Here is a 20,237-nt window from a genome sequence, read left to right on the forward strand (position 1 = left end):
TCCATTGCTTTCCCAAACCGTGGAGCAGCGTGGCTGTTTGGCAGCTGCTGGGCTTCACCCCAGAAGCAGCCAACGCAATTTCTACAAAGCACTCTGGAAGCGTCAGAATGGGAGCACTACATCCCTGCTGGGTATTCATTACCACCTGTTTAAATTCCATTTGGGAGGTCGATAAGGAGAAGGCGGAATGCTACGAATTTTATTTTAAGCCTTTCCTTATCCAGGTGCCCTGTCCCTTGCCATTGAAGAGGTCCGGCACTCAGCAAAGCCACCTCTTCAGCTTAATTACACAGCAAGCGTGGCTGGTTGCATCTGCAGCCCTTGATCATGCAAAACAACATCCCTCACTGGAAACCAGAGGAGTTCAGAACTTGACTTTCCCAGCCTCTCATCACAGCATCGTGTATTCCCAAACCAAGAGGCAGTGGGGCAGAAAACGCCACCCAGCCCTGCATGGCTCAAACTCAGACAAGAGTGCAAAAGGCTGACAGTGCAGCAGGGGCCAAGCAGAACAGCAGAGAGTTCTCCCACTTTCCCACCGTCAGAGCAGCATTTGTGCCGCTGGTCAACACAGTCTCTATAAACTGGAAATTCAGGCTCTGCTGGGAAACGCTTGGGCGATTGCTGCTCTGAACACAAAATAAATGAAATGTCCTCAAGCATGAGCAGAGCTGGAGCAGGGCCCACTTCTGCTGCCAGCAAGTCCCTTTTCTTCACATTGAACTGGGACCTCAACCTGTTTAGAGGGAAAGAATTGTTTTATTTCAGAGAAAAGCTGTTTGCCAGGTTGCCAACGAGCAACCCAAAATACCACCGAGTAGGTAAGAGATTGCAGGCAGAAAGCGTCCCAAATCCAGGACAAATCGCTCTGAGAACTTCCCCTCTAGTTTAACATTCCCCAGCTGTTTAACACTTTCTATTTTCAAATTGCTTGTCAAGCATCAATGATTTTTCCATATCCCTCCCTAATGGTAGAGGTAGCCTCCCATTTTACAGTAGAGAAACTGAGGCGCAGAGGCTAAGCAGCTTTACTCAGTGTTGCTCCAGGGACAGCAATGGCATGAAGCGACTGGCCATCTCACTTGTCCCCACAGCCACATGGTTTCTGACAAAACCATTGCGATGCATCAGCATGCAGCACAGCTCCCTTCTATGATGTCCGGGCCACAGCTTTCAGAGAAGCTCAAGCGTCACTCCCTTACTGCCCCCAAATACTGTTGTGTTTAGACATGGAAGTGTAGTAAGGTAGAAGCATTGCAAGCAGTGGGTTTTTTTTTGCAACACTTTCAGTTGGCTTACACAAGGCATAAACCAATGTAGTGTCCGAGCTAGAATGGAAACCCCAGAGCTGCTGTCTCGCCGTCCCATGCGTAGCCCCCTAGGCCACACTGCCTCTTACATAGACGGCAACAAAACACTTCAGACCCAAACAGGTCTGCCCATATGGCATGTTTAACCCAGAGGAAATGCCTGCAAAGGGAGGAGGAGTTGCTATTATTCCACAAGCCAGCTGGCAGGTGCTATGCATTAACTTGGCGGCTAAGGCAGGAGAGCACACTGGCTGATGCTAGCCTCACCCTCACCCTGGATTTGCAGATGTACTCCTGAGCTAGGAAGTTTTCAAACCCTTCAGGAGGCAGTCACGTGTGGGCACACATTTCAGCATCTGATCAGAGAAGGAAACCCCAGCAACCAACAGAATTAAACCCACTGGCCCTCTCCTCACCCCTACGGCTGCTTGGAAGCTTTGGAACTGACATCCCAGTATAGCGAGAATCCCAGGAAGAAGCGTTGCTGTGAGACAGAGCTGTTTACCCAGGCAGCAATTGGCAGAGGGTTTGGGAAGTTACCTTAGCTGGCCTGTGCAAGGAGGGGATGGAAGGAGTGTCTCGTGTCATCTGATTTGGCCAACTAGGGAGCAGCACTTCAGTTGCTCCAGCCAGGCCTCCCTGGACTGAAGATTGACAGATCCTTTCCCCTCCATGGGGAATGGAGAACAGACTATATTCCCCACAGACACACACACAGTCATAGCTGAGATGTTGGGCCCCTCAAGCATAAAGCAGAGACTCTGGGAGGAGAGGAGCTTCAAGGGCTTGGGGAGAGCAAACTAAACAAAAACAGGCTGAGAGCTGTGTAAGAAGATACCAGATTTCACTCCCTCTTCAGGAGTCCAGAGGCCCATAATAAAAACGTAAGAGCTATGGCTTGCTCTCTTGTCTCCAGCAGACACGATCTGTTCTATCGCAGATGTCTAGGACAAAACACTGCCAGTCCTAGCAAACAAATGCTCATATTCTTCTCTGTGCTGAGACACCATGTTATTCACCAACACTGATTTCTGACACAGCCTGTTTCTTTTAGACACTAAGTGCTTTTTACATGCCCACAGAAGCTATGCGCTGAAGGAGAGAGAGGATGGGATTGTGGGTTAAGACAAAAAAACAGGAATCAGGATATATGGGCTCTGTTCTCAGCTCTGTCATATACTGGCTTTGGGCAAGACACTAGCCCTCTCTAAGCCTCAATTTCTCAACTGTAAAATGGGACAAAACTGCCTGTGTTACAGGGAGGTTGGGATGCTAAACTCAGTGTTAGTAAAGGGCTTTGCGATCCCTGGAAGGAAGCCAGAGGTTTTTAAGTCTCAACTCCATACACAATAGGATGACAGCAGATACACTGCAGAATACTATTATACCATAGGGCCCATCCACCACAAAGGCAGGATAAAGCACCCACAGACAATGTAACATTACACTGGGACTAAATACCTCCAACATGTCAGGAAGAGTAAGCAAATGAATCCCAACTTTTTATCCTACATCAGGTACAGAAGAGGCTGCTAGACATGGGGGGAAGGGATAGCTCAGTGGTTTGAGCATCAGCCTGCTAAACCTGGGGTTGTGAGTTCAATCCTTGAGGGGGCCGCTTAGGGATCTGGGGCAAAAATCTGTCTGGGGTTGGTCCTGCTTTGAGCAGGGGGTTGGACTAGATGACCTTCTGAAGTCCCTTCCAACCCATATATTCTATGATTGCATGAAATGGGCTTAAAACCCAATTACCCAAGGCAAGTCAGTTTACTAGTGAGTGACAGGCTTTGCTACAGAATCTAAGGTTTTGGTACTTATGACTGCAAAGAAAACCTTCCCAAATATGAATTCCATGTAAATCAATGCAATGCCTATGTTCCCAAGTCTGCAGACAATGCCTCTGCTTCTGCTCATAGCTTTGCCAAGCAAAAGCATGAAATTAACAAGAGCAGTTGAGATTAACAATAGCACTGAGAATGCTGTGGCCAGTAGGCAAAACTGACCAGGATCATCAATTCTGGCCTTAGAATCTGTCTCTTTCTCCCAGCACCTGCTAATTTGGAAAGCTAAAAGCAGAGGCAGACACTGGAGCTGCTCCTGGGGGAGAAGAGGAATAATAGTCACACTCCCTCCCCGGCTTGCTGCAGCCCAGGGGCTCTGTGGGATGAGTAGAGGAAACCTCTGCCCTTCCAAGCAGTCAGGAAGCTCACCTATTTGAGGCAGGCGTAGGGGTGCATGTGTGTGTATGGGTGTGATAGTACAATAAGAAGAGTCCCAGGACCCTTCCCAGTTGCTATATTATAGTAGCAACCAGGAACCCCCATCAAAGACCAGGATTCCATTGTGCTAAGTGCTGGACAGATAAGTAACTACGACGACACTCCCTCCCCCACAGAGTTACAATCTAGGTGTCAGGCAGGATGCCACAAGCAAGCAGGATGGGGGGAGTTGGGAGCATGAGGTAACAATAAAACAGAGTATTTACACAAAAGCAGAAGGCAGCTGGGGCTTCCAGTGCAGTAGCTCTAGATCTTTCTGGGGTTAAGATCTCCTTTTTTCTACCAGCCCCTGGCTAGTAAGCAACTGGTAAAGTGGCTGGGCAGGGGGCAGTGTTTTGGGGAGGCCTGTACTAGGAGAGAGAAGACTAACCCATTTAGCTTTTGTGGGGGTAGGTGACTGAAGTTTAAGCTGTCCTTGCAAATGGGAAATAACCAGGACATTAGATTTTAGGTCTACCAAACCTGGCAGCATCTCCTTAATCTTCCACCTCATTCTTTCAATCACTGTAATAAGAAGCTACTGCATTCAGGTGAAGTGCTGGCACACCACATCTTCTGTGGGAATAACATCTCAGCTATTACTTAAAAGTTTAAAATATAAAAATGCAGAAAGAGAAGCCACTGCCACAAATGTTAACTCAGACTCTACCCAGCTAAAAGACCCCATCCCAGAGGAAAGGGGGATAAGCCTGCCAGACACAGTTCTGCCTCTCAGGGGATCCCCAAAACTGTACATACATCTCAGGTACAGAATTAAACCACAAAGAAAAACAACAAGAGTGAAACAAACATCTGCTAAAGCCATAAAGGGAATAGGGAGAGGCAGAAGAGATACAGAAGGAACAAAATAATAGGATTTTCTACAGCAGATTATTAATGCAACAGCAGCTCTGAATTGCCCTGCTATAGTTAAGGGCCTGTTACAGTTTTTATTATATGCCCCTATGCTCATTGTCAGTGGAGCACAGGTTCCTGCAGTACACATACAGGTGCAATCTTTGGAGCCATTGCACTCTACCAAGTCAGTGAATTGTGGCTAACAGATGACTGGGGAGGGTTTTTTTAGAGACATATCATTCAACACCTGCTGCAGTGTTCCAAAGATGCACCAAGGTGCAACAAGACTCAGCGCCTCAGATGCTTGACAATCTCACGGGAGCATCAGCAGAGTGACCAGTTTTCAGTCTCACTTTGAAAGTCAGGGAGAAGTTACAATGCTGTTCAGGTGAAGGCACACCGAGGTGTTTAACACAACGTTAAAGGGTTCTCTGTGGGCCTGCAATAGCGCCATTAAGATTCTGCCCTTCGCTGACACATGCAGGTAAACCAAGTGCTCGGATATTAAAGATAACTCTCTAAATAACTCCAGGCAAAATGGGTTCCATTATCCCCATTCAGCAGATGGGGAAACAGAGGCACCAACCTAGGAAGTGACTTACCAAAGGTCACATTGACATTTGCCATAATTGACATTCACGTGGCAGGAACCTGCTCTATACAAACTTAATCCCCTCGGCTCCTGGCTGTGCACTGCAGGCAAAGACCAGCCGCCCCCCGCCCCAATACCTATTGTATGCAGAGATTTCTTGAAGGCACTGGCAACTAGTGCTAGAAAACAAGGTGGGAGGGCCAGCTTTAGCACTCCCGGGGCCCAAGACAAGGCGTCCCTCCCTGCAAGAGGGGGAAGGCGAATTGCTGTCCTTGGGGCTCTGCTAGGAGGCAAAGACTAAGACAGCTTGGGAGCCCCCCCCAAAACCAGGCAGGCATGGCTGGCATAGGGCAATTCTGGGCACGGCAAGACCATCAGCGGCGGCAGGGGGGAAGGGGATCTGTCGGTCGGTCTGTCCCACCCCCGCGACCGGGGTCTGTCTGTCCGCCCCGGGTCCCGGCCCCGCACCTGGTAGGTGTTGTTGCCCAGGATGGGCTCGAACCCGCGCAGCTCCCCGCAGCCCAGCTCCACCGCCCGCCGCCTCCGCAGCGGCCCGCCGCGGGCTCCCTCCAGCCAGTCGGGTCCCGGCGACAGCAGCAGCAGGATCCCCCACAACGCAACCTCCCGCAGCCCCATCGCCTCTAACCAACCTAGCCCCTGCCAGCGCCCGGACCCCGGCTTCGCCGCGCCCCGCCTATAGCCACCCCATTGGGCAGCACGCACCCATCTGCCATTCTCATTGGTTAAAGGAAACGCCAATCTCCGTTCCAGGAAACCAGTCCCGCCCTCCCTGAGAGCTCTTTCCCCGTTCGTGTGGCCGCGCGAGCCTCACAATTCTAATTGGCTTCATGAGCTGTCCATCTCTACCTAGTAAGCACTCGCACCGTCCCCCTAGCAAAGTAACATGGGCCAAACCTGACCAGACCCTTTACCTTCTGATTAGGTTCCTTCCTTGTCAATCATGCATCCCAAGCACCACCTTCTTCCAGAAACGCCTCGCTCATTGGCTGACCTCGCATAAAGTGATTGGCTAGACACACCGTTAATCTTATTTCCCCTCAATCCTAATCTACCCCGCGACCGTTCTCTGATTGGCTAGTGGATGCGCAGAGCAGGTTGTTGTTTTTTTAATTGGTTGAATTTAACAGACACTATTTTGCAACCTGGAAATGTTGTGTCTGCAAGTCCCGCTCCCCAGAGCATTTAAAGGCGCAGGGCCCTTAGGAAGCATGGTCTCTCCGCGCTCCCACCACTACCCCACGCGTACAACCCCTTACACCCTACTCGATCCGGGCCCCATAGCTGAGACCAGAACCCAGCCATCCTGGGTTACAAGCTCCCCCCCCCCCCCACAATCCATACAGGTTTAGTGGTTTAAGTATTGGCCTGCTAAACCTAGGGTTGTGAGCTCAATCCTTGAGGAGGCCATTGAGGGAACTGGGGTAAAAATCTGTTCTGGGGATTAGTCCTGCTTTGAGCAGTGGGTTGGACTAGATGACGTCCCTTCCAACCCTGATATTCTAGGATTCTACATTAATAATAGACTTAGATGGAGCCTGCCAGCAGGGCTAGCTTTATTATCATTCACCTGACCGTGTTTTTCTTACAGCTCCAGCGGAAGTCCAGGTAAATGTGTGAGACTCAATCAAGTAGTTTTAAAAGTTTCTAACCATCCTGCCTTTGGACAAAGTTGAAAGCGGGATCCAGAGCATACTCTCAAGGCTTAAAAATCAGAAGGTCCGTTTTTTTTTAAAATGTATTTTTAAAGTCTTTGGTTTAAAAATCACATCTCAAGCTTTTTGAGTGCTTCATGGTAGCAGTGCTAGGGGTAGTTGGCCCACTGAGCAATGCAAAGCCATGGTAAATTGGGCAAGAACAATAGTAACCCCCAATTCCAACCCAGGATGGGCTCGAACCCCCAGTGACACCATGGCATGAGTGGAAAGCAGCTTCTAGTTACAGGTGAGGATTTAGTATGATTAAACAGATGGCTGCTTGCAAAGGTTGGAAAACATAAATCATCTAGAATCCCAAATTCACCTGATGCTTTACGACACATGCCCTTCGCCAGTGGACTTCACCCTCTATAACAAGACAAGACATTGCAGGGATCTTAGGGACGTCTGAGAAGAAATTGCTGGAGAATTAGACTGAAAGGGAGAGAGAGAGAGGGAGCTTGGCGACTGATCCAGGCCTAGGCACGTAGTGTGACAGAGACATGAAGCCAAAAACAGGAGGCAAAAGGATCAGTACAATAAGAAGATGGAGAAAAACAAACCTAGTGAGAAAGGGGACATGAGAGCACAAATGATATGAGGTGCGAGATTAGTAAAACAATGAGTTTGAATTAGATGGAGTAAGAGATGAGGATGCAATATAGCACTTCATAGAAGCAATGTAAAAAGATACTTTTAGTAGGTAGGATGGAAAAGATGTTCAGCTTCTCTGCCTCCTCCATCAGTGAATGGACCTGCACGTTTAACTGGTTTCTCTTCAATGCTTTATAAGCCCTCTTCTAGCATAAACATCCTGAAATGTTTTTCATTCTGGGCTATAATTATGCCCTTACAAATCCACATTTAAAATATTATGCAAGGTAGTTGGACCATGGCCACACACATACGCAGTCTCAGAATCCTAGCAAGGAGACCAAACCCCAGCTCCCACAGTGCAATGCTGCTGTTTGAAGAGTGCAGCTCCATCCCCGCACAGTGAAACTTTAAGTGCTTTTTGATGGTAAAGAGCAGTTTTGTAACAAATTAAGCTCCAACTCCATGGCAGGGGTCATGGGGAAAGTAAGACCATTCAGAAACCACCACTGGAATCAAAGAGATAAAAGCTCCCCCTTCAGCCCAAGGCAGGTATGGAGTTTGCGCCTTCCCTTAATCTGAATATCTGTAAAGGAGAAAGTTCCTAACCCAACTGTATAACACTCACCATCTTGAAAGCTTTACTGTGACTATGCCTCATAACTATGCGGAAGCGAGATAGCTTATCTCACTTTGGCAGATATGTAGAAGACAGGTTAAGTGACTTTGCTTTGCCCAAAGCCACAGATTAAGTCAGCAGGCAAATAGATTAAAAAATCAGAAGTTTCTGACTCATTTTGTTCTCATTCCATGCTCCTTAGCAAATGAGAGGGGGACTGCAGGCAAGAAAAGAGATTAATTTTAGATCAGTCTCATCCCCTCCACAGATGCTATTTTTCCATGCATTCATTTGGATTTCATGTTTGAAAAATATAAGGACAAATATCTGACATTTCTACAACTGCCTAAACAGGCATTGCATATCACCTGAGTAGTACTGTAGGAAGGCATCAAAAAGAGCCCAGATGAAACTCATTTGAGTGGGATGTGGCAAGAGAGCAAAATCTATTATTCCAAGATGCCCTACTTGTATTTGACTTGTTGGCTGACTTGCAACAACTTCAAGTGTTTCTCCCTAGAACTGAGGGATCAGAGATCAGCACACAAAGCCTTGATTTAGTTAGAATACCATGGCAGGATTACATGATAGTTGGTACCAGTAAACAGGTGATTAGGATAGGATATAAAGGACATTTCTTTGTTTTGAGTCTCACCCAGGGAAGATGTGTTTATTGTATTTTGTTTCCTAGAAAAGGAAAGTCAAAGGAACAGCACCATCTCCTGGAACAGCAGGATTCTTCTGGTCAGGTACCATGACTAATTGTACAACAGTTGAGAACCAGAGAAGAATGGTGCTATAAAGGCAACGTGCTGCTGTGCATCATATTAATCCAAGCCATGGAAACACTAGCATTGACCTCCAGATATCTGAATCCCACATTTCTTTTTAATGGGCAAGTTTCAGTGGCACTGACCTTTGAGATTATAGGTCTGCCAACAAGGCCCATGAGGAATATGCACGGAGGCAGAGTGGGATCGGGAGTCAAAAGACCTAGATTCTATTCCTGGCTCTGCCACTGGCTGTGAGCTGGGGCAAGTCACTTCACTTCTGTACCTCATTTTCCCCATCTGTAAAATGGAGCTGAGACTTACTTTTCATCCGTAGATTTTAGTAAGCGTCAGGGATTATAATACTCAGGTCAATGAAGCACATACCTTGTGATGGCATATAAGGGCAACTAGTGTGGTATAAGTAGTCATTGGCCAATCACTATGCTTATGGTAGATGAGGCTTTTCAGCTCAGCTCGGCAGCTCACCTAGGAGAAAGACAACTCCGAATACAAATCTTGCACGCACGACAGCTGCCATGCTTGTGGCATTTATTGCACCAGCGCAGCAACAGCTGCTTGGGTGAGCATGGGAAAGGCTCTGCGCAAGCCTCTCTCACTTAAACCCATTCATAGTGTTGGTTGTTCAGCCAAACTCATTCAAATGCTGTGGTGATGGGGACAGGCAGAGGATGCTGCTGGCAGTCCTTAATCACAACTCTGCACACAGGTAGCCTTACGGCAATGGTCATTCTCCACAGACTAGGGCAGATATGGAGCTCATATCCTCCTGAGGTGACAGAGCAGGCCTTTTTGGAGACTTTAATGCTCGTGTGGGAGCCAGTTCTGACATGGGGAATAGAGTGCTAGGCCATCACAGCAGTGGAAGGTCAAACTCCAGCAGCCAACTACTTCTGCCCAAGTGTGCCGAGCTCAATCTCACCATTACCAAGTAGGGTGACCAGATCACCCAAGTCAAATATCGGGACGCGGGGGTGGGGTGGGGGGGCAAACAAAAAATCACCCTTCCTCCGCAAGCGCTGGAGGGAGGCCCGGGAGACTCAGGGGAAGCGCGGGGCCAGGGTGAGTAAGAGTCCGGCCTGGTCCCGAGCAGGCAGGAACTCAGTTGGGTGGTAGGGAGAGGAGGGGGGCGGCCCGCGGTGCCAGGCAGCGGCTGTTCTCCCCCCCAGGCAGCGGGACTCGGGAGCAGCCGCTGCTGCAGCTCCCACTGCCGCGGGGGAGGAAGCGGCCATGGCGCTTGGCGGCTGCGGCTCTGGCGCCCCCGAACCCGGGCCTGCTGCGGGGACCCAGCAGCGCGCACACTGCGCCCAGCCCCTGGCCAGTCGCGTCTGGGCTGCTGCCCAGCTGGTACTATCCCGCGGCGACCCCGGAGTGGGGGCAGCAGGCCCCAGCCCCCAAGTCCCGCTCGGGTCCCGCAGAGGAACAAACGGGGCTGGGCTGCCGATGCCTCCGCCCCGGGGATAGTACCAGCTGCGGCAGCAGCCCAGACGCAACTGGCCAGGGGCTGGGCCCAGCGTGTGCGCTGCTGGGTCCCCGCAGCAGGCCCAGGTTCAGGGGCGCCGCAGCTGCCGAGCGCCATGGCCGCTTCCTCCCCCCGCGGCAGTGGGAGCTACAGCAGCGGCTGCTCCCGAGTCCCGCTGCCCAGGGGGGGAGAACAGCCGCCGCCTGGCCCCACGGGCCGCCCCCCTCCTCTCCCTACCACCCAACTGAGTCGTTCCTGCTCGGGGCCAGGCCGGACTCTTACTCACCCCGGCCCCGCGCTTCCTCTGAGTCTCCCGGGCCTCCCTCCAGCGCTTGTGGAGGGAGGAGGAATGGTGAGCCCGGGGAAGAGGCGGGGATTCGGGGAGGGAGCCAATCGGGGGAGGAGAGGGTGGAGTCGGGGCGGGGGAGGGGTGCGAGCACTTCCGGGCTCCAGGCTCCGGCACATTTCCTTGTTTGTCCAGTGTCCCGACCGCACGTCGGGACAAACAAGGAAATATCGGGACAGTCCCGATAAAATCGGGACGTCTGGTCACCCTATTACCAACACAGTCTTCCAACATGCCAAGACAATATGGATGCATCCCAGATCAAAACAGGCACATGATGGATTACATAATTGTACGGTTTAAAGACATTAAAGATGTGCACGTCACCCACGCTGTTAGAAGAGCCGAATGCTGGTCAGACCATCAGCTTGTGAGAAGCATGTTGATACACTTCTCAGAGTGCCCTAGAAGACACCACAAACCACCAAAGAAGATCAATGAGCTGCCATGAAATACCCCAGGAAACAAGCAAAGTTGGAACAGACACCAGAGACTGCGTTAGCTGAGTTCCCAGAGAACTCCACAGACATTGATGCAACCAGGCAGAAGCTCAGATATGTTACATCCAAGGTTCTTGGCTTTGTAAGGCAGAAACACCAAGACTGGTTCAATGAGAGTGACCATAAAATAGACCGGCTAGAGGAGACTATGCACACCACACACAAATCCTACATTTTGGATAAGAAATCAGCAAGGAAGGCCTGGTAGCATCAGGCCAAACCCTGCAAACCTGATGAAGAACCAGTGGTGGGAGCAGAAGGCTCTAGAACTGCAGGAAGCTGCTGACAAGCATGACATGAAGACTTTCTATGAAGGTCTCCGTGCTGTGTATGGCCCAAAATCCAGTGGTACAGTCGCTGTCCTCACAGCCAACGGTAACCGGTTGCTCACAGACAAAGGCAATATTCTTTCCTCGCTGGGCAAAGTACGTTGATTGTCTCTTGAATTATGTCTGACAATGCCATTGACTCACTCCCGCAGTGTCCTGGCCTGGAGGAGCTGCCCATGTACCTTTCTTTAGGCTAAGTTAAAGGCAGCTGTCCACAGGCAAGTCACCACGCCCTGATAGCGTCGCGTCAACCTGAAGTGTACAAAAGTGGAGGTGCTCACCTAATCAGGAAACCCACCAGCCTTTTCAAGGTTCTATAGGAACAGGGTATGGTGCGACAGGAGTATAAGGATGCTTTCATAGTCCATCTCTACAAGAGGAAGGGAAGCACATCTAGCTGTGTCAACTATCGCAGAATCTCACTGCTGTCTGATCCTTGCTCAGCTTGTCCTCAACAGGCTTGTCTCTCACCTACTTGACTCCGTCACAGTGTGGCTTTGGTGCTGGCTGTGGCACCATGGACATTATTTTTTCAGCCTGGCAAACACAAGAGAAGGCCCGTGAACAAAACAAGGACCTGTACATAGTGTTTGCTGACTTGACCAAGGCCTTCAACATGGTGAATCACGAGGGCCTATGGAAACGCCTTCTTAAATTTGGCTGCACAGAGAAGGTGATTGCTAACGTCTGCTCATTTCACGGTGGCACAATGGCCAGGGTGATGGAGTGTGGTGACTCATCAGAAGCCTTCCCTGTCACCAATGGCACCAAACAAGGGTGCAGAATGGCTCCCATTGTCTTTTCAGCCATGCTCTTGTTCGCATTCCAGGACTTTGATGGAGGGAGAAGTACACATCCAGTTCAGATTGGATGGGGGTGGAGGATGGGTCTATTCAATCTACAGTGATTCAGGGCCCGCATCAAACAACTATTAGGACAGCTCCTGTTTGCTGACAACTGTGCCCTCATTGCACACACGCCCAAGGACAATCAGCTTACCGTGAACTGCTTTGCCTATGCCTTAAAATGCTTTGGTTTTACAATCAGCCTGTACCTGCCAGCACCAGACCACTGGCATCATGAGCACAATGATCCCATTGTCACAATTAACAATACACCCTTCAACTCAGGCAGGAAATTCTGCTACCTGGGTAGCACACTTTCCAGCAATGCCGTGTTGGATTAGGAGATCACTCATCACCTGGTGAAGGAAACTTGGCATTTGGCAGGCTCACCCACAGGCTCCTCCAAAGGGAGCATGGAGTCTACCTCAGAACCAAGATAATCTACCACGCTGTTGTACGCAGCCAACTCCTCCATGGCTGCGACACATGGACATTGTACCAATGCCATATCAAACAAGTGGAGAGCGTCCACTTTCGCTGCCTAAGATCCATCTGCAACATCAAGGAGCAGGACAGGAGCCCCGACACTTAAGTCCTTGAGAGGTGTCAAATCTCTGCCACTGAGAGCATGCTCATCCAGGTTCAGCTTTGCTGGTTTTGGCACCTGGTCTGCATGGAGGTTTCCTATATACCAAAAGCGGTGCTCTGCTGCCAATAGAGCACAGGAACCCACTCTAAGGGTCAACCTATCCTTCGATATAAAGACACCTCAAAGCATGCTAGACACTGAAACATAGGAACTTGTTGCACTGGACAGACCTAGATGAAGAGGTCAGTGCCATGAGGCTCTCTCTCTACTTTAGAGAAGTAGAGTGAGAGCTCTCTGCAGGAGAAGAGAGCAAGTCAGAAGACCAATGCTTCAAACTCTCCCCTCAACAGCCACTACACTCGCAAGACATGCAACCGTATTTGCAAATCCAGGATCAAACTCGCTTCCCATGAGCGAAGCCGTAAAACCAAATAAACGCAGCGCTTAAGTCAACACCAGCTGAACACTTGTCCATCAAAGCAATGAGAGAATCCAACATACAATTACTCTAGTACCGGATATGAGAGAGCCTCCATGAACAGTAGGTACAGGTACAAAGCAATAAAAATGATTAGGGTTATGGAATAGCTTCCATACAAGGAGAACTTAAACAGACTGGAACTGTTCAAGTTAGAAAAGTGATAACTAAGGAGGGATATGATAGGGATCTATAAAATCATGACTGGTGTGGAGAAATTGCCCTGTTCTGCTCATTCCCTCTGAAGCATCTGGCACTGGGCATGGTCAGAAGACAGGATACTTGGCTAGATGGTCCATTGGTCTGACCCAGTATGACTGGTTTTTTTGTATTTTTTTTTTTTTAAGGTCCACAGACAATTGGCTGGTAAAGTCCAGCCTCCCCCTCTTGCTACTAGAAAGAGATGATGCTGGGATTCCTATAAGGATGCTTTCTGGACATTGCTTTGGGGTCACGTTATGTGTCTACTGGTGTTTGATTTGAAACTTTCATGCTCCTAGCAGCTGGAAGGCTGAGTTTTCCCTCTGCCTAGCCTTCCGGAAGGCAGTGGAGGGCTCTGCTATTCTAATCTTACCCAGCCTCCACTATGAGGTCTTCCTCCTGGCTTTAACAGCCCCCTTGCCTCCCTTTGCTGCTGCTCAGACCATTCCCAAGCAACAGCAAAAGAAAACTGACCCAATTCTTGGTGTTCAGACTTCCACAAGATAAGGAATAGCAACAGTGAAACTTATCAGGCTTGTCAATTTCATGCTGCTGCTTGAAAAAGCTAAAAGCAACTATGAAATTAATGCTGGAGACAGAAACAGCTTCTACTTCAGATTCGCAGTGGAAGGGTTTTTTTCAGAGGCGTAAGAATACTAGTTTTCTGTTTCAGTAAATTCTGCAGAAATCGATGTCTTAAGCATTCCCATTTGCCAGAGCAAGTTTTATCTTCTCTGCACTACTCAGAGTCTCTCAATGCCTGTATTAAAAAATGCTACCTCGGTTGCTTATTTCACAAAAAAAAAAGTTCTAATTTCTTCATTTATTAAACTGTTTAATTTTTCAAAATAAGAAAGACAAGGTGAAACTTCAGGTAGCTCCACCCTCAATCGTATGCAAGAGTTTAAAGAGCCACCCACTCAACAGAAATGTAGTCATAGGTCTCTACTGGCAGGAACCACCATGTAGCTAATTTCCTAAATTCTGAAATAGCATTAGTAAAATAAGACCTTGATTTCACAGGAACAAACTTTTTTGGTTTGATGATTAAGCAGAACTTCCTTTTACTTTTAACAATCCAGCACACATTGATCTCAATCCCCAGTACCCAGATCGTGCAGTAAAAGTTACAGCTCCTCTGGTTAGAGAAACTAATGCTGTGCGTTACTCAACTGGGAACAAAAGAGAGACAAGTAATGGGATAAGATTCACACTAGATAAGCAAAAAGGACACTGATCTAAATGAGAATCACTAGAGATAAATGACACTAGGCTGATTGTTAACAGGACAATACTGCACCCATACATCTCAAAGCAATTACACATCTGGAAAAAGAGTCACTCTCTAAAAATTAACTATGAAAATAAAGTCACAGGACTTTGGTACATTAAAATTCATTTCCAGTTAAGGGTATAAGTATCCTACCATGCTCTTTGGTCCTACTTTTAAGGCTCCTGTTAAGAAAGAATGTAAAATCCAGTTATTGATTTCACAACCTTCAACAGAAGTCAAAACTACAGGCAAGACTTGGACATATGAAGGAGAATGGGCGAGATGAATCTGGATGAGCAGGGGGTCTTTTTGATGCACTGGATACACAAAGGGGGATCTGTCTCGGGGTATGTCTACACTACAAAATTAGGTCGAATTTATAGAAGCCGGTTTTATAGAAATCAGTTGTATACAGCCGATTGTGTGTGTCCCCACATAAAATGCTCTAAGTGCATTAAGTCGGTGGACCGCATCCACAGTACCGAGGCTAGCGTCGACTTCCGGAGCGTTGCACTATGGGTGGCTATCCCACAGTTCCTGCAGTCTCCGCCACCCATTGGAATTCTGGGTTGAGATCCCAATGCTTGAATGATGCAAAACAGTGTCACGGGGGGTTCTGGGTACATATCATCAGGCCCCTCCCCCTCCGTCAGAGCAACGGCAGACAATCGATTCGCAACTTTTTACCTGGGTTACCTGTGCAGACAACATACCACGCCAAGCATGGAGCCCGCTCAGCTCAGCTCACCGTCACCATATGTCATCTGGGTGCCAGCAGACGTGGTACTGCATTGCTACACAGCAGCAGCTAATTGCCTTTTGGCAGTAGACAGTGCAGTATGACTGGTAGCCTTCATCAGCTATCTGGGTGCTGGCAGACGTGGGGCTGCATTGCTACACAGCAGCAGCCCCTTGCCTTTTGGTAGAAGATGGTATATTATGACTGGTATCCATTGTCGTCGTACTGCCTTCCCAATGATGATGATGGCTATCAGTCGTAGTATGCTATTTTCTGCCAAGCACCCAGAAGATGCCGAGGGCTATCAGTCATGCTACACTGTCGTCTGCCAGCTTAAGATGTAAAAAATAGATTTGTTTTGTATTCATTTGCTTCCCCCTCCCTCCGTGAAATCAACAGCCTGCTAAACCCAGGGTTTTGAGTTCAATCTTTGGAGGGGCCATTCTGTGTGACAGTTGTTTGTGTTTCTCCCTGATGCACAGCCACCTTTGTTGATTTTAATTCCCTATACCTGTACGCCAGGTCGTCACTCGCCCCTCCCTCCCTCCCTCCGTCAGATACTAGTTTCGCGCCTTTTTTCAGACCAGACGCCATAGCACTGGGATCATGGAGCCCGCTCAGATCACCGCGGCAATTATGAGCACTATGAACACCACGCGCATTGTCCTGGAGTATATGCAGAGCCAGGACATGCCAAAGCAAAACCAGGACCAGCCGAGGAGGCGATTGCAGTGCGGCAACGAGAGCGATGAGGAAATTGATGTGGACATAGACCTCTCACAAGGAACAGGCCCCAGCAATGTGCAAATTATGGTGTTACTGAGGCAGGTTCATGCCATGGAACGCCGATTCTGGGCCCGGGAAACAAGCATAGACTGGTGGGACCGCATCGTGTTGCATGTGTGGGACGATTCCCAGTGGCTGCGAAACTTTCGCATGCGTAAGGGCGCTTCCATGGAACTTTGTGACTTGCTTTCCCCTGCCCTGAGGCGCCAGAATACCAGGATGAGAGCAGCCCTCACAGTTGAGAAGCGAGTGCCGATAGCCCTGTGGAAGCTTGCAACGCCAGACAGCTACCGGTCAGTCGGGAATCAATTTGGAGTGGGCAAATCTACTGTGGGGGCTGCTGTGATCCAAGTTGCCAGGGCAATCAAAGACCTGCTGATATCAAGAGTAGTGACTCTGGGAAACATGCAGGCCATAGTGGATGGCTTTGCTGCAATGGGATTCCCAAACTGTGGTGGGGCGATGGTGGCACCAAGCCACCGAGTACATAAACCGCAAGGGGTACTTTTCAATGCTGCTGCAAGCCCCGGTGGATCACAAGGGACGTTTCACCAACATCAATGTGGGATGGCCAGGAAAGGTACCTGATGCTCGCATCTTCAGGCACTCTGGTCTGTTTCGGAAGCTGGAGGAAGGGACCAGAAAATAACCATTGGGGATGTTGAAATGCCTATCGTGATCCTTGGGGACCCAGCCTACCCCTTAATGCCATGGTTCATGAAGCCGTACAAAGACAGCCTGGACAGTAGTCAGGACCTGTTCAACTACAGGCTGAGCAAGTGCCGAATGGTGGTGGAATGTGTATTTGGACATTTAAAAGCGCGCTGGCGCAGCTTACTGACTCGCTCAGACCTCAGCGAAAAGAATATCCCCATTGTTATTGCTGCTTGCTGTGCGCTCCACAATATCTGTGAGAGTAAGGGGGACACATTTATGGCGGGGTGGGAGGTTGAAGCAAATCGCCTAGCCGCTGATTACGCGCAGCCAGACCCCAGGGCAGTTAGAAGAGCACAGCAGGACGCGGTGCACATCAGAGAAGCTTTGAAAACGAGTTTTGTGATTGGCCAGGCCACAGTGTGAAACTTCTGTTTGTTTCTCCTTGATGAACCCTCTGCCCCTCCCCCCAACCCGGTTCACTCTACTTCCCTGTAAACCAACCACCCCATCCTCCCCTCCCGCCCTCGAGCACCGCTTGCAGAGGCAATAAAGTCATTGTTACTTCACATTCATGCATTCTTTATTAATTCATCACACAACTAGGGGGATAATTACCAAAGGTAGCCTGGGATGGGTGGGGGAGGAGGGAAGGAAAAGGACACACTGCAGTTTAAAACTTTAACTCTTATTGAAGGCCAGCCTTCTGATGCTCGGGCAATCATCTGGGGTGGAGTGACTGGGTGGCCGGAGGCCCCCCCACCGTGTTCTTGGGCGTCTGGGTGAGGAAGCTATGGAACTTGGGGAGGAGGGCTGTTGGTTACACAGGGGCTGTAGCAGCGGTCTCTGCTCCTGGTGCCTTTCCTGCAGCTCAACCATACGCTGGAGCATATCAGTTTGATGCTCCAGCAGCCGGAGCATTGACTCTTGCCTTCTGTCTGCAACCTGACGCCACCTATCATCTTCAGCCCGCCACTTGCTCTGTTCATCCCATGATTCAGCCCGCCACCTCTCCTCTCGTTCATATTGTGCTTTTCTGTAGTCTGACATTGACTGCCTCCACACATTCTGCTGTGTTCTGTCAGCGTGGGAGGACATCTGGAGCTCCATGAACATATCATCCCGAGTCCGCCGTTTTCTCCTTCTAATCTTCACTAGCCTCTGTGAAGGAGAAACATTTGCAGCTGGTGTGGAGAAGGGAGAGGTGGTTAAAAAAACACAAACGACATTTTAGAGAACAATGGGTACACTCTTTCACGTTAAATTTTGCTGTTCACATTACACAGCACATGTGCTTTCGTTACAAGGTCGCATTTTTCCTCTTATATTGAGGGCCTGCCGGTTTGGTAAGAGAGATCACTCACGCAGTGCCAGGCAACAGATTTCGGCTTGCAGGCAGCCATGGTATGCCAGTCTTTTGGCTTTTTTAACTTTCTTAACATGTGGGAATGGTTTCAAACAGTAGCATCCTCATTTCCCATACCAAGCACCCGTTGGGTTGGCCATTTAAAATGGGTTTGCAATGTAAAAGGAGGGACTGCGGTTCCCGGGTTAACATGCAGCACAAACCCAACTAACCCCCCTCTTCCCCCACACCCAATTCTCTGGGATGATCACTTCACCCCTCCCCCCCACCGCGTGGCTAACAGCGGGGAACATTTCTGTTCAGCAGAGCAGGAACAGGCATCTCTGAATGTCCCCTTAATAAAGTCGCCCCATTTCAACCAGGTGACCGTGAATGATATCACTCTCCTGAGGATAACAGAGAGCGATAAGGAATGGATGTTGTCTGCATGCCAGCAAACACCGGGACCATACGCTGCCATGCTTTGTTATGCAATGATTCCAAACTACGTGCTACTGGCCTGGTGTGGTAAAGTGTCCTACCATGGCGGACGGGATAAGGCAGCCCTCCCCAGAAACCTTTTGCAAAGGCTTTGGGAGTACATGAAGGAGAGCTTTCTGGAGATGTCCCTGGAGGATTTCCGCTCCATCCCCATACACGTAACAGACTTTTCCAGTAGCTGTACTGGCCGTGATTGCTAGGGCAAATTAATCATTAAACACGCTTGCTTTTAAACCATGTGTAATATTTACAAAGGTACACTCACCAGAGGTCCCCTGTGTGCCCTCAGGGTCTGGGAGCACGCCTTGGGTGAGTTCGGGAGTTACTGGTTCCAGGTCCAGGGTGATAAACATATCCTGGCTGTTGGGGAAACCGGTTTCTCCGCTTCCTTGCTGCTGTGAGCTATCTACATTATCTTCATCCTCATCTTCCTCGTACCCCGAACCCTCTTCCCTGTGTGTTTCTCCATTGAAGGAGTCAAAGCACACGGTTGGGTAGTGGTGGCTGCACCCCCTAGCATGGCATGCAGCTCCGCATAGAAGCGGCATGTTTGCAGCTCTGCCCCGGACCTTCCGTTTGCCTCTCTGGCTTTGTGGTAGGCTTGCCTTAGCTCCTTAATTTTCACGCGGCACTGCTGTGCGTCCCTGTTATGGCCTCTGTCCTTCATGGCCTTTGAGATCTTTTCTAATATTTTGCCATTTCGTTTACTGCTACAGAGTTCAGCTAGCACTGATTCATCTCCCCATATGGCGAGCAGATCCCGTACCTCCCGTTCGGTCCATGATGGAGCTCTTTTGCGATCCTGGGACTCCATCATGGTTACCTGTGCTGATGAGCTCTGCGTGGTCACCTGTGCTCTCCACGCTGGGCAAACAGGAAATGAAATTCAAACATTCGCGGGGCTTTTCCTGTCTACTTGGTCAGTGCATCAGAGTTGAGAGTGCTGTCCAGAGCGGTCAGAATGAAGCACTGTGGGATAGCTCCCGGAGGCCAATAATGTCGAATTCCGTTCACACTACCCCAATTCCGACCCGCTAAGGCCGATTTTATCGCTAATCCCCTCGTCGGAGGTGGAGTAAAGAAACTGGTTTAAAGGGCCATTTAAGTCGAAAAAAGGGACTTAGCTGTGTGAACGTGTCCAGGCTTAATTCAATTTAACGCTGCTAAATTCGATCTAAACTCTTAGTGTAGACCAGGCCTCAGATAAGTGACATTGGAGCAGATGTTTCATTAGATAGTATGCTACAGCATTCTCCACAAGAGGGAGCTTTGCCATTGGAGTTGCCAGAAAGGATCGTCGTCCCCAGAGTGGGTGCTGGAGGTCGTGCCATGTCTGGGAACACCAGACAATACTGTTCAGAAAAGCAGTGTGCATAGCAGGGCAGGGAGAGCAGCTTTATTAGGGATGCCGGATTGCAGAATATACATTAGATGCAGGGCTTACCTTGCAGC

The 20,237-nt window shown here is 49.3% G+C and overlaps 2 protein-coding genes across 2 annotated transcripts in view; both read right to left on the reverse strand.

Annotated features, from left to right (window-relative positions):
- The window catches only part of SORT1 (sortilin 1), a 45,321-nt gene extending 39,647 nt beyond the window's left edge, over positions 1-5,674 (reverse strand). The window contains exon 1 of the mRNA XM_054027109.1: positions 5,487-5,674. Within this exon, the coding sequence (XP_053883084.1) occupies positions 5,487-5,654 (168 nt within the window). The 5' untranslated portion in view covers positions 5,655-5,674. The remainder of the gene's footprint in view (positions 1-5,486) is intronic.
- An 11,887-nt stretch (positions 5,675-17,561) lies between these two features.
- On the reverse strand, positions 17,562-20,219 carry LOC128837136 (uncharacterized). The gene is made up of 2 exons (XM_054028045.1): positions 19,051-20,219; positions 17,562-18,123 (listed from the first exon to the last, which is right to left on the reverse strand). The coding sequence occupies exons 1-2, from the start codon at positions 19,331-19,333 to the stop codon at positions 17,621-17,623; spliced, it is 786 nt and encodes a 261-aa protein (XP_053884020.1). The 5' UTR covers positions 19,334-20,219; the 3' UTR covers positions 17,562-17,620.
- Between the last annotated feature and the right edge of the window lie 18 nt (positions 20,220-20,237).

Source organism: Malaclemys terrapin, chromosome 4, assembly GCF_027887155.1.
Source record: "Malaclemys terrapin pileata isolate rMalTer1 chromosome 4, rMalTer1.hap1, whole genome shotgun sequence".
NCBI classification, from domain to species: domain Eukaryota; kingdom Metazoa; phylum Chordata; order Testudines; family Emydidae; genus Malaclemys; species Malaclemys terrapin.

What these genes read in the sequence shown, in the direction of transcription:
- LOC128837136 (XM_054028045.1), bottom strand. Translation starts at nt 19,333, where the DNA reads ATGCCGCTTCTATGCGGAGCTGCATGCCATGCTAGGGGGTGCAGCCAC. An exon ending in GGGCACACAGGGGACCTCTG is followed by an intron (nt 18,124 to 19,050) that starts GTGAGTGTACCT and finishes TCTCCACACCAG; the next exon opens with CTGCAAATGTTTCTCCTTCA.